This window comes from Chiloscyllium punctatum, chromosome 24 (assembly GCF_047496795.1).
Source record: "Chiloscyllium punctatum isolate Juve2018m chromosome 24, sChiPun1.3, whole genome shotgun sequence".
NCBI classification, from domain to species: Eukaryota; Metazoa; Chordata; class Chondrichthyes; order Orectolobiformes; family Hemiscylliidae; genus Chiloscyllium; species Chiloscyllium punctatum.
The window spans coordinates 60,650,259-60,662,800 of record NC_092762.1 but is presented as its reverse complement, the minus strand read 5'-3'; the positions used below and the strand labels follow the sequence as shown (position 1 = coordinate 60,662,800).

Sequence of the window (12,542 nt, the reverse complement as noted above, 5' to 3'; positions counted from 1 at the left end):
TGATTGTGTAATTCTAAGTGCCTTGCTGTTTAGATTATATTTACATTACTCAAGTGAACAGTAAGAACAAAACTTACAAATTTACAGGCAACCAGAGAGAAAAGATGGATTTTCACAGCATTTCAGTTACTTCCTAGTTGATGGATACAGACTTCCCCTATATACAAGCTGTGTCACCTAAATGGTATTTGTCCCATACACACTTTTCTCCATCAATGGAATTACACAGGTGGTGCTCATTCAGCCAAACCATTTTTGCTTCACCTCCACACAAGCAGTACAACATTCCTGAGTTTACTTTCAACCTGTGACTATATTCACTTATTCTCATTACAGACAAAACTGCAGATAGAGTCAGAGTTACACCGCGCAGAAGCAGACCATTTGGTCCAACTCATCTATACCGACCAGATATCCTAAACAGATCTAGTCCCATTTTCCAGCATTTTGCCCATATCCCTCTCAACCCTTCCTATTCATATATCCATCCAAATGCCTTTTAAAAATGTTGTAATTGTAACTGCCTCCACTACTTCTCCTGGCAGGTCATTCATCATGCACCACCCTCTGTAATAAATTCCCCTTCAGATCCTTTTTAAATCTTTTTCCCCTCATCTTAAAACCCATACCCTCCCCTACTCTGGGAAGGTGACCTTGGCTATTCACCCTATCCATACCCCTCATGATTTTATAAACCTCTGGAGGACCCACCCCCCCCACCCAGCCTCCCAAGCTCCAGGGAAAGTAACCCCAGCCTATTCAGTCTCTCCCTCGAGCTCAAATCCTTCAAGCCCAGCAACTTCCCTGTTGTGAAACTTGAAAGGGTGCAGAAAAGATTTAGATTTTTCCTATAGCAGGGAGACCAGAACTGAACATAGTATTCCTGAAGTGGCTTAACCAATGCCCTGTACAGCCATAGTTGAAAAGCGTGGTGCTGGAAAAGCGCAGCAGGCCAGGCAGCATCCAAGGAGCAGGAGAATCGATGTTTCAGGCATAAGCCCTTCTTCAGGAAGATGGCGGCTTATGCCCAAAATGTCGATTCTCCTGCTCCTTGGATGCTGCCTGGCCTGCTGCGCTTTTCCAGCACCACAATTTTAAACTCTGGTCTCCAGCATCTACAGTCCTCACTTTCTCCCTGTACAGCCACAACATGACCTCCCAACACCTATACTCCTGGAGATCTGAAACAAAAACAAATTGCTGGCCAACTTAAGTTTGTCAGCATCTGAGAGAAGAAAGCAGAGTAAATTCAGTCTGGTAACTCATTAGAACTTAAATAATTTACATCATCTCTTCTTCAACCAGCTGTGCTAATGTAATCCACAGCAGGAAAATCTTTTTCCTATTCTCCACCTTAGTTTGCTTAGATTTAACCTTTTATCTATCCCCTCATTCTAGGCCCTTCAACAATTGGAAGCATTCTGTTCTCTATGTACTCTACTCCATCCCTTCATAATTCTAAACACCAAAGACACTAACGTTCTTCCTAATATTTCCAAGTCTGTCTTTTGCACTTCATGCCAGACAGCATTGTAATGAACTGCATTTGTAATGAACTGCATTGTATTCACCCTATTGTATCATTCCTTTACACTGATGCAATACTCCCTTCATTAATGACTCTACAAGTAAGTAGTCTCATATTCCAATAGTCTAGGGTCTGAGTGCCAATTTCCCCTGCTCCTTCAGTTATTGCATTGACCTTGCAAAACAAAAATTAAGTCTTTCCTATTGTGATTTTAAATTTCACCATATAATAGTTGCTCCAGCCACATTCAACTCCTTAAGCTTTGACTCATTAAGCTAGATGCATCATCTCTCCTTATTGGCTTGCAAACAACTCAAGGAAGTCTTGAATCATTTTAGGAATTTCATTTCCTTTTCTCTATTGATTCCCCATCTGCTGAATAGAAACTAGTTATCTTTGTTGCAAGAGGATTTAAATGCACTGACTCAGAGGTAACTCCTGGAGTATTCCACATGGATAGCACCTGGGGCTACAGGATGGAGGGGGGGACTGGGCTGAGGGTGTGGAAAATGGGGAAAGAGACAAAAAAGGCAGCATAACAAGAGGGAACATTAAAGTCCAACTGTGATAATTGGAGATAGTGGTCATGACATCCCATAGAGTGGCCTGGGTATAGTGTCATTCAGAGGGTGAGAACCTGGTGGGGCATTGCTAGATTGGGATGTTAATCCAGGGCATCACCCTGCTGCAGCCTTCTACTCAACTTCACAGCAAAGCAGCTGCTTATTCTACAGAAGGAATTTTGCTGTAATAGGACTAAGTGAATGGTGCTCCTTGCTCGCCACATCATAGGGTGCTGTGAAGTAGGTTTGAGAGACTTTCAATGGCATAGGGGCTCTACCTTTTGTTATATCCCGATTCTCTACACCCTGCCACCCATGCTTTGCAACTGGCTATTGATCAACCTTTAAACTTGGAAGTTGCTCTAACTATCCATCAACAGACAAGGGTCTACAGGGAAGCAATTTGGTGATCCATTAGCCTTCAAACTGTATCCACTGTAAGAAGTGTTCCCACCTTCTCCACACTTAGTTTTTCCAGACCACTCAAAGCACTAAAATGGGGGTCAGATTGTACAAAGACTTTGTGCAAAATGGGATATAATAATTCAGCCAAATGAAATGCACCTCCAGATTTGCATTGATTTAAATGCAAGTTTGGAGACAAGTATTAACAGGAAGCTCAATATCACTCCTTTTAGACTTCATCTAACGTCAGTATTACTCAACAAGGGTTGACTGGATTGGTCCAATAGAAGCCTGCTAGCCTTCATTCCTCCTCCTCCTCAATTGCTGATAATTCTGCCAAATTAAATCTTCCAAAGTCCACTTCCCTAGCTCTTCCCTGGCAGGGAAAGATTTTCTCCTGCACAGCCTTGTCTAAGTACTGAGTGCAGGAAACACTGAATGAACAAACAAATTTAAATGGTATTTCCCATCCACAATTATCTAAAAGACAGCACACAGTTTGAATACAGATTCAATCTTCCTTGCCAATTGACACAAACTCAAGTGCATTGGGGCAGACAATGTGGATAGGTCTCCTTTCCTCAATGTTGAAGACATGCAGCATTTAATATTAAATAAAGGCACCGTTACTATTTAACTGGTGCTCTTGGAGCAGGAGCACACCATGAATTACTGAATAACAGCTCACCCCATTAAAAGATGCAATACCTACAAACTGATTCTGTGCTTGTGAAGTGGTTCCCTGACGGACTTGTCTCTAAAGTCTGCAGACTTGATCAAATTCCTCTCCATTCCCCAAGTAAAACAAGGAGTGATCTGTGACCATAGTTTAAAAATAATGACAAAAACCTGTTTAATAACAACTGGCGACATTTCTGTGCTATGCATTGACAATGACTTGTGTCACAAAAACTCTGCATTTATATAGTGACTTACCACATCTCAAATAGCCTGTTCCTCAGAGATCCTTTGAGGATTTTGTAAACGTATGGCAAGAGCTACTTACTTACAGCAGAAATTCAACTTATGAGATTAGCAGTCCACTAATCTGCTATTGGAGGAATAAATGTAGCTACATCAGAACTGAGCACTTGAAATCTTTAATCATCTGGATAACTGGAACAGGCAGACAGTTTTGTTTAACTTTTTCATTTCTGACTGCTGAGAGCTCCCCTCACATTGGTTCAGACTCAACTCTGGAGGCTGTGTGTAGCATCTCATCTCTGCCACCCCTGGATGCTACTCAGCTATTGGGATCTGGTGAGGGGTGGCCTCATACCAAGCAGCACACACTAGTGCACAATCCAAACCTTCAGCGTGTTAACATGTAAAACACAACACACCCTAGGTAGGCAATGTGTTCTGGAAAAGCTTCTTGCATTGGAGCGTGTTGAAAAGACAGCACAAAGATTTCATTATCAGGATGCCAAATATCCATTCAACAGTCCAGTGTTTAATTAAAACAATGGAGTGTCTCATCCAGAAGTTATTAGTTAACAAGGACCTTGACATTGAAGAAAAGAATTAAGTGCCATGATCTTAAATTCTTTGACCCTTAAATTGTCTACCTATTGTGGAATTCTCTCTCTCAAACACCACATTGACTGCTTTGACCCAAATTTAGAGTGGTTCAGAATAATTGAGAGTTTCACAATCTCTGAAAGTTTTCAGAATAACAAACAGCCCACTAGAGACTGAGTTCACTTTCCAATGATTGTTCACGTGAGGTAAGCATTGGGGCATTAGCCCTGCAGGGATCAGGAGTGACTTGGCTACCTGAACTAGTTTCTCGCATCTACCAGCTTGTCTGAACTAATCATGAGCATGTTTTGGTCAAACCAGTCAGACAGAGAGACAGCACCAAGACTCAGGGATGGAATTTGCTTCCATTGTCCAGCAGTCTATCAGTTGAGCTAATGTCAATGTAAATAATCACTGCTTACCTCCTTTCTACCCACTCTTACAAAATGATTAAACCTAACAAAGCAGATCAGACATCAGGCTTAAGTTGTTGCTCAGCGCACAGACATCTAAAGGGTTAATTCCACAAATTGCACAGGCCATTCCCTGAACATTGAAAGTTAAGGGGTGACCTAATTAAGTGCCAGTGATTAAAGGGGTTGATAGAGTTAAAGTTGATAAGCCTAGCAAGAAAGAAACCTCTTAGTGGGCAGTTCTAGAGCTAGGAGAAAGCGAGGACTGCAGATGCTGGAGATCAGAGTCAAAAAGTGTGCTGGAAAAGCGCAGCAGGTCAGGCAGCATCTGAGGAGCAGGAGAATCGACGTTTCGGGCGTAATCCCTCCTTCAGGAAGGAGAACATGTCTAAACGTCAATTCTCCTGCTTCCCAGATGCTGCCTGACCTGCTGTGCTTTTCCAGTGCCACACTTTTCAGTTCTAGAGCTAGATGATTTAAGGATGGCAGATAGATCTCAAACAAAAGTTGTGGAAAAAACACATTTTTCCCTCTAAAAGCTGTTGAGGCAAGGAGAGGGGCACTGCAATAGAGCTATATTTGTATTCAGGTGCTGCTTTGGAAAAAGAAAGAGGTAGGTTACTGAATTATTAAAATGATCATAGCAAATGGTCAATAGAATTAAGGTATAGAGCAGCCTCTATCGAATTTAGCAATGGAACAGTTTTAGAGGGATAGGTGTCCTCCTAGGTTATGAGCAACACAGGTTTTCACACAAAGCCCCTGACAATTTGGTTCACCCAATAGAGCAATATCACAGGGGAGCCCAAGTTCAACATGAAATGGCAAATTTACAACCCAGGTTCAAATCTCACATGCTCCAGAGTGTATCATAGAATCCAGACTGTGTGGAAGCAAGCCATTCAGCCCATCTATTCCACACCAACCCACTCAGACCCATCCCCATACCCCTGCATTTCTCATAACCAATCCACCTAACCTGCAATCTTTGGACTGTGGGAGGAAGCTCTCACAGACACCAGAATGTGCAAACCCCACACAGATAGTTACCCACGAGTGGGATCAAACCCAGGTCCCCTGGTACTGTGAGGCAGCAGTGCTAGCCACTGTGCCACAGCACATAACATCTCTAAAACAGGTTCAGTAGAAAACAGCTACATGCCCAGCCTTCAACATCAATCTTCTGTCAGACCATCATCATGAGCTAGGGCCTACCCACAATTCAGAAGGACTCAACTAGTACAACTGATATCCCTGGAGTGTCAAAGATCTGATTAGGCTTACTCCTCAAAGTCTTCAGTTGAGGCTTTATGCAAGTAACTTTGGCCAGTTTCCCCTTCCACCCCCCTTCCCTGAAATTGGATCCTTTATCTTGACACCTCTATCATGGGTTTTTAAAAAATAGGAAACACCTTATCTCAATTTCCAGATATGTGTATTTGAAAAGGAGAACAAGTCAGAGACATGTATACAACCTTTTAAACTCAGTGATAGTGTCTTTTGCTCCTCAACCAACCAGTCAGCTTTCAAGAGCTCGGGCCTCATACTGGCAGAGAGAGAGAGAGAGAGAGAGAAAGAAGAGTTCACCTTTGTATTCTGGCTAGAATGTACCTCATAACATACGTAACTGCCCTTCGATTGATGGCTACATCAACACACACCCGTACCATGGGACTCCAGGGCACACCAATGCTGCCTCAGAGCATGCTGCCTCTGCAGAGAGAAAAAAACAACTCTTGTATCTAACCATTTCCCTTTAATATTAGGAACAGCGCGAATGTTCTATAAAGTAGGAGTGCAAGCTACAAGGTTGAAAGGGAATCAGACGTAGCTTGTCTGTTAGTTTACCAGGTAGGAAACCCCAAAGCTTCCAAAAGGGGCATTTTAAATATACAATTCAAACTCAGGGTTGAGTAGAGGGTTAATTCCCCAGAACTTTAGGTATAATAGTGAAAAGGATACTCACCTTAGTATTAAAACTAAATAAATTCAAGGGGAAAATATTCACAACGCACATAAGTTAGAAAGAACTAAAAACTATTACCCATCTGAAACTCCTTCCTTGCTTGCTCATTCTATTTTCCCCACACTCTCTGCTGTTCTCTCCTCACTCATGTCGATCATTTCCTTCTGTACCTCAATTTAACCTTTTTTCGATTTATTTTTCCCCCTCTCTTTTCACATACACCCTCCCCATCTCAGGCGAACTCACCCCGGCTCCAGCTGTTTCCCAAGTCACCAAAACAAACAGAAAGGTTACGGTCTGAAGTGGTGAGATGAAATTTCTTACTGACCTGCCGCTTCCAGCTGATGTAACTTCAGGACACGGACTGCTTTCTACAATCGAGAGGGCGGAATAAAATCAGAAGGCTGCAGACGGGAATGCAGGTAGGAAAACAGCCTGGACAATACTGAGCTCAACTCGAGCTGCCACCTAGTGCAAACTCTGTAACTTCCAACCGCCCACTAACGGGGGGAGGAGACATGCAATTCCCAATCATTACCTAACGGATACAGCTGGGACTGGGAAAACACTGACATTCACCTGTACCCGGCAGTACAGACATACACGTGGAACACACATACAGAAATACTTCGGGCATTCAGGAGCTCTGGCCTCATACGTGCAGAGAGAGAGAGAAAGAAAAACAAAAGTTCACATTTCTAATCTGGTTAGAATGTACCTCATAACATACATAGCTGCCCTTCGATTTTGGAACACTGAGGTACACCAACATACATCTGTACCTGGAGACTATGGGGTACACCAACACATACATGTACCTTGAGACTGAGAGGTACACAAACCAATACCTGTACCTTGGGACTGAGGGGTACACCAACACACACCTGTACCTTGGGACACAGTACACCAACACACATCTATACCTGGAGACTGTGGGAGTACACCAACACACACCTGTACCTTGGGACACAGTACACTAACACACACCTGTACCTTGAGACTGAGGGGTGCACAAACCAATACCTGTACTTTGGGACTGAGGGATACACAAACACACAGCTGTATCTTGGGACATGGGTACACCAACACACACCTGTACCTTGAGACTAGCGGTACACCAATAGGAAGGGGTTCCTTGGGACACAGGGGAACAGCAATATGACATTCAACAAATGTCTGGAATGAAAAGCTGACGTAATGGTGACTATTTAAGCATTGTGAATCTTTGTAGAACTCCTCATTCATTACTATCCTTTAATCTGCCATCCCTACCTGGTCTGGCCTACATGTGACTGTAGGCCCAAAGCAATCTGGTTGACTCTTATCTTCCCCCTGGACAATTAGGGATTGGTAAATAAATGTTGGTCTGGACAGCATCACCCACATATTGTAAGATGCAGAAGTAGAAGTAGACAATTCAACCCATCAAATCTGTTCCATTATTCAATGTGAACAAATGAAAACACTCCTGTGCTGTGGGACTGGGGATAACACCAACATACAGTTGTACCCTATAAGTGGATAAGAAGGTATTTTCCTCCTTCCCACCTCCTGTCCAGGTTCCTCTCGGATTTTGCTGACTGTTGTTGGGGATCAGGCTGCAGGTACTCCAGTGGCCATTTTCACGTGTGGGACTGCAGTGAGGAACTGAGGAGGTACTGCAGCAAAATCCTGTCCTGTTCTCAAATCCTTATGCATCCACTTTGCAGCTCTGTTATTGAGCTGGGGCCCTAGGACCATTCTCCCCAAGCCTATGTGGTGCTGAGGCCAATTGCACCAGTCTTACTTCGTACCTGGTTGAAGTCAACCAAGGTCATCACAAAGTTGGACTAAAAAGTGAGTCTGTCTGGCATGTGGGCCTCAATTATTGACTGCTCTGACCCAGTTTATGGATGTGTGGCCTTTTTAATCTCCGTGAACATTGAATAGGAATGTCACTCAGTCAGCTGTTCGCTTTTCCCCATTATCCCATTCCTGCTCCATGAAACGTAGTTGTCATTCCTGATTCACTGCTCTTCAACTTTACACATGTGTTCCACACTCAGCACGCTCCTTCTATCCCATGTCCTATTCTATTACTGATCTCCAGATAAGAGGATGATACTGAAAGGAAGTTCAAAGTGATGATTCTGTGGGTTTTCCACTCTTCTACACTGTCACAAAACTTGAGAACATACACATAAGGAATGGCAAAGGCCATTCGGTCCATTGAGCCTGCCCCATCACTCAATAGGATAATAGCTTATCTGATAGGGTCCATATAGCAAATGGATTGGCTGTGTTGGGACCAACCCATACATTACAGGAGCGGGGAATACGAAGCTGAGTACCAAACATGGAGGAAGGTGTTCATGTTCAGAAATGATTAAACTCAATGAGAACTAGCCAATTGGATACAGAACTGGCACAGTGGCTGGTGGTGGAGGGTTGCTTTTCAGACTGGAGACCTGTGACCAGCAGTGTGCCACATGAATCACTGCTGGGTCCACTAATTTTCATCATTTATATAAATGATTTGGATGTGAACATAGGAGCAATGGTTGGTAAGTTTGCAGATGACACCAAAATTGGAGGTGTAGTGGACAGTGCAGAAGGTTAACTCAGATTACAACGGGATCTTGATCAGATGGGCCAATGGGCTGAGGAGTGGCAGATGGAGCTTAATTCAGATAAATGCAAGGTGCTGCATTTTGGGAAAGCAAATCTTAGTGGGACTTATACACTTAATGGTAAGGTCCTAGGGAGTGTTGCTGAACAAAGAGATCTTGGAGTGCAAGTTCATAGCTCCTTGAAAGTGGAGTTGCACATAGATAGGATAGTGAAGAATACACAAAATCAGAAGTTGCTGGAAAAGTTCAGCAGGTCAGGCAACATCTGTGAAGAGAAATCAGAGTTAACATTTCAGGTCTGGTGACCTTTCCTCAGAACTGGGAAGAATTAGTATATAAGGTATTTGGTATGCTTGCCTTTACTGGTCAGAGCATTAAATACAAGAGTTGGGAGGTCATGTTGTGGCTGTACATGACATTGGGTAGGCCACTTCTGAAATATTGTGTGTAATTCTGGTCTCCCTCAATGAAGGATGTTGTGAAACTTGAGATGGTTCAGAAAAGATTTACAAGGATGTTGTCAAGTTTGGAGGGTTTGAACTGAATAGCCTGGGGCTATTCAGAAACTAAAGGGTGATCTTATAGAGGTTTATAAAATCATGAGGGGCATGGATAGGGTAAATAGACAAAGTCTTTTTCCTGGGGTGGGGGAGTCCAAAACTAGAGGGCATAGATTTAGGGTGAGAGGGGAAAGATATAAAAGGGACCAAGAAGGGCAACGTTTTCACACAGAGGCTAGTGCTTGTATGGAATGAGCTGCCAGAGGAAATGGTGGAAGCTGTCACAATTACATTTAAAAGGCATTTGGATGGAAATGTGATTCGGAAGGATTTAGAGGGATATGGACCACATGCTGGCAAATGGGACAAGATTAGGTTAGGATATCATGTCGGCATGAAGGAGTTAGACTTAATGGTGTGTTTCCATGCTGCACATTTCTATGACTTAGAGTATTTTGCATCAGTGTTAGAAGATATAGAATGTAGGGAAATAGATGGTGACATTGTGAAAAATGTCCATATTACAGAGGAGGAGGTGCTGGACATCTTGAAATGCAAAAAGTGGATAAATTCCCAGGACCTGATCAGGTGTACCCTGGAACTCTGTGGGAAGCTAGGGAAGTGATTGCTGGGCCCCTTGCTGAGATATTTGTATCATCGATAGTCACAGGTGAGGTGCAGCAAGACTGGAGGTTGACTCATGAGGTGCCAATGTTTAAGAAGGGCGGTAAGGACAAGACAGGGAACTATAGACCAGTGAGCCTGACGTTGTAGGTGGCCAAGTTGTTGGAGGGAACCCTGAGGGACAGGATGTACATGTATTTGGAAAGGCAAGGACTGATTAGGGATAGTCAGCATGGCGTTGTGTATGGGAAATCATGTCTTACAAACTTGATTGAGTTTTTTTTATGAAATAACAAAGAGGATTAATGAGGGCAGAGCAGTGGACATGATCTATATGGATTTCAGTAAGGTGTTTGACAAGGTTCCCCATGGGAGACCAGTTAGCAAGATTAGTTCTCATGGAATACAAGGAGAACTAACCATTTGGATACAGAACTGTCTCAAAGGTGGAGGGTTGTCTTTCAGACCGGAGGCCTGTGACGAGTGGAGTGCCACATGGATCGGTGCTGGGTCCACTGCTTTTCATCATTAATATAAATGATTTGGATGTGAGCAAATCTTAGCAGGACTTATACACTTATTGGTAAAGTCCTAGGGAGTGTTGCTGAACAAAGAGACCTTGGAGTGCAGGTTCATAGCTCCTTGAACATGGAGTTGCAGGTAGATAGGATAGTAAAGAAGGCGTTTGGTATGCTTTCCTGTATTGGTCAGAGTATTGAGTACAGGAGTTGGGAGGTCATGTTGCAGCTGTGCAGGACATTGGTTAGGCCACTTTTGGAATATTGCATGCAATTCTGGTCTCCTTCCTATCGGAAAGATGTTATGAAACTTGAAAGGTTTCAGAAAAGATTTACAAGGATGTTGCCAGGGTTGGAGGATTTGAGCTATAGGGAGAGGCTGAACAGGCTGGGGCTGTTTTCCCTGGAGCATCGGAGGCTGAGAGGTGACCTTATAGAGGTTTATACAATCATGAGATGTGATAATTGATAAATAGACAAATTCTTTTCCCTGGATTGGGGGAGTACAGAACTAGAGGGCATAAGTTTGGGGTGAGAGGGGAAAGATATAAAAGAGACCTAAGGGGCAACTTTTTCACACAGAGGGTGGTACATATATGGAATGAGCTGCCAGAGGAAGTGGTAGAGGCTGGTACAATTGCAACATTTAAAAGGCATCTGGATGGGTATATGAATAGGAAGGGTTTGGAGGGATATGGGCCGGGTGCTCGTACGTGAGACTAGATTGGGTTGGGATATCTGGTCGATATGAATGAGTTGGACTGAAGGGTCCGTTTCTGTGCTGTACATCTCTATGACTGTGACTCTATGACTCTATGAGTCCTGGGGACTGTAATGAAGTAACTATGTGGAAGATGACATGTTGTTCCTCCAGCAGCAGTCATGAGGCAGGAATGTGGTTTGAGGGAAGTGACTAGTTTTGTGTCCCATTATTTAAAAGCAGCAGGTCGCTGGAGGTAAAATGAATTGAAGCGGGAGGGTACAGAATGGGGGATGGGCAGTAAAACAGTGTCAGCACCAACATGGAGGTGGTGGTGTCAACATGCAACATTGTGTAAACAAACAGCAGTCAGGTTTGCTGACAGAGACCAGTAGAGATTCACAACAGGGGAAAAGGTAACCTGACTGAGGTCTTAAAGATTATATTCGTGTTTGATAGGACAGAGACAGGGAAGCAGCTTCCAATTGTGGGGAGTTCAAAATCAGGGGATATTAGTATGAAGTAATGACCAATAAATCCCATAGGGAATTCGGGTGAAAGACTTCACCCAGGGAGAGTGGTGAGATTGTGAAAACTGCAGCAGTTGCAGTAAAAATGCACCGAATTCTGGTGAAACTCAGCAAATCTGGCAGTAGCTTCGAGACTCAAAATGTTAACTCTGCTTTCTCTTCATGAAGTGGAGTTTCTCCAACACTCTGTATTTGTTTAGGATGAAGCAGTTGCTGTTAACTGTAATCAGATCAGTGGAAGGGCCTCCTCCTTCCCTCGTTAAAGATGCAGGAACAATAAACTAATTCAGAAATTTACCAATCAGATCAATATGCTGTAATGGTGTTGATCACAGTGTCCAGTCAGCATAGTGTCCACCAGTCGTAAAAGCTCCTATACTGAAGATTGTAGATTAGAGTTCACTGATGTGGTAATGGTATGGTCTACTCTACACTGGGCATCCAAACACAGAATGAGAAAATGCTTTACAGAACCCCTCAACTCAATTCACAAGCTTGATCCTGAGTTCGCAGGTAAAGGGACGGCTGGAAACTGGGAAGCCTTCAGAAATGAGATAATGAGAATCCAGAGAAATTATATTCCTGTCAGGGTGAAAGGGAAGGCTGGTAGGTGTAGGGAATGCTGGATGACTAAAGAAATGGAGGGTTTGGTTAAGAAAAAGAAG

At 43.3% G+C, this 12,542-nt stretch overlaps 1 protein-coding gene across 2 annotated transcripts in view; it reads right to left on the bottom strand.

Annotated features, from left to right (window-relative positions):
* Window positions 1-6,828, bottom strand: part of LOC140494601 (ceramide synthase 2-like) — a 70,339-nt gene extending 63,511 nt beyond the window's left edge. The window contains exons 1-2 of one of the 2 annotated variants that reach the window (XM_072593953.1): window positions 6,725-6,823; window positions 6,042-6,143 (exon numbers count right to left, since the gene is read on the bottom strand). In XM_072593953.1, the coding sequence (XP_072450054.1) occupies window positions 6,042-6,100 (59 nt within the window). In that variant the 5' untranslated portion in view covers window positions 6,101-6,143; window positions 6,725-6,823. Of the gene's footprint in view, window positions 1-6,041; window positions 6,144-6,724 lie in introns of both variants that reach the window. The other variant, XM_072593954.1, reaches the window with a different exon arrangement.
* Window positions 6,829-12,542: the final 5,714 nt, after the last annotated feature.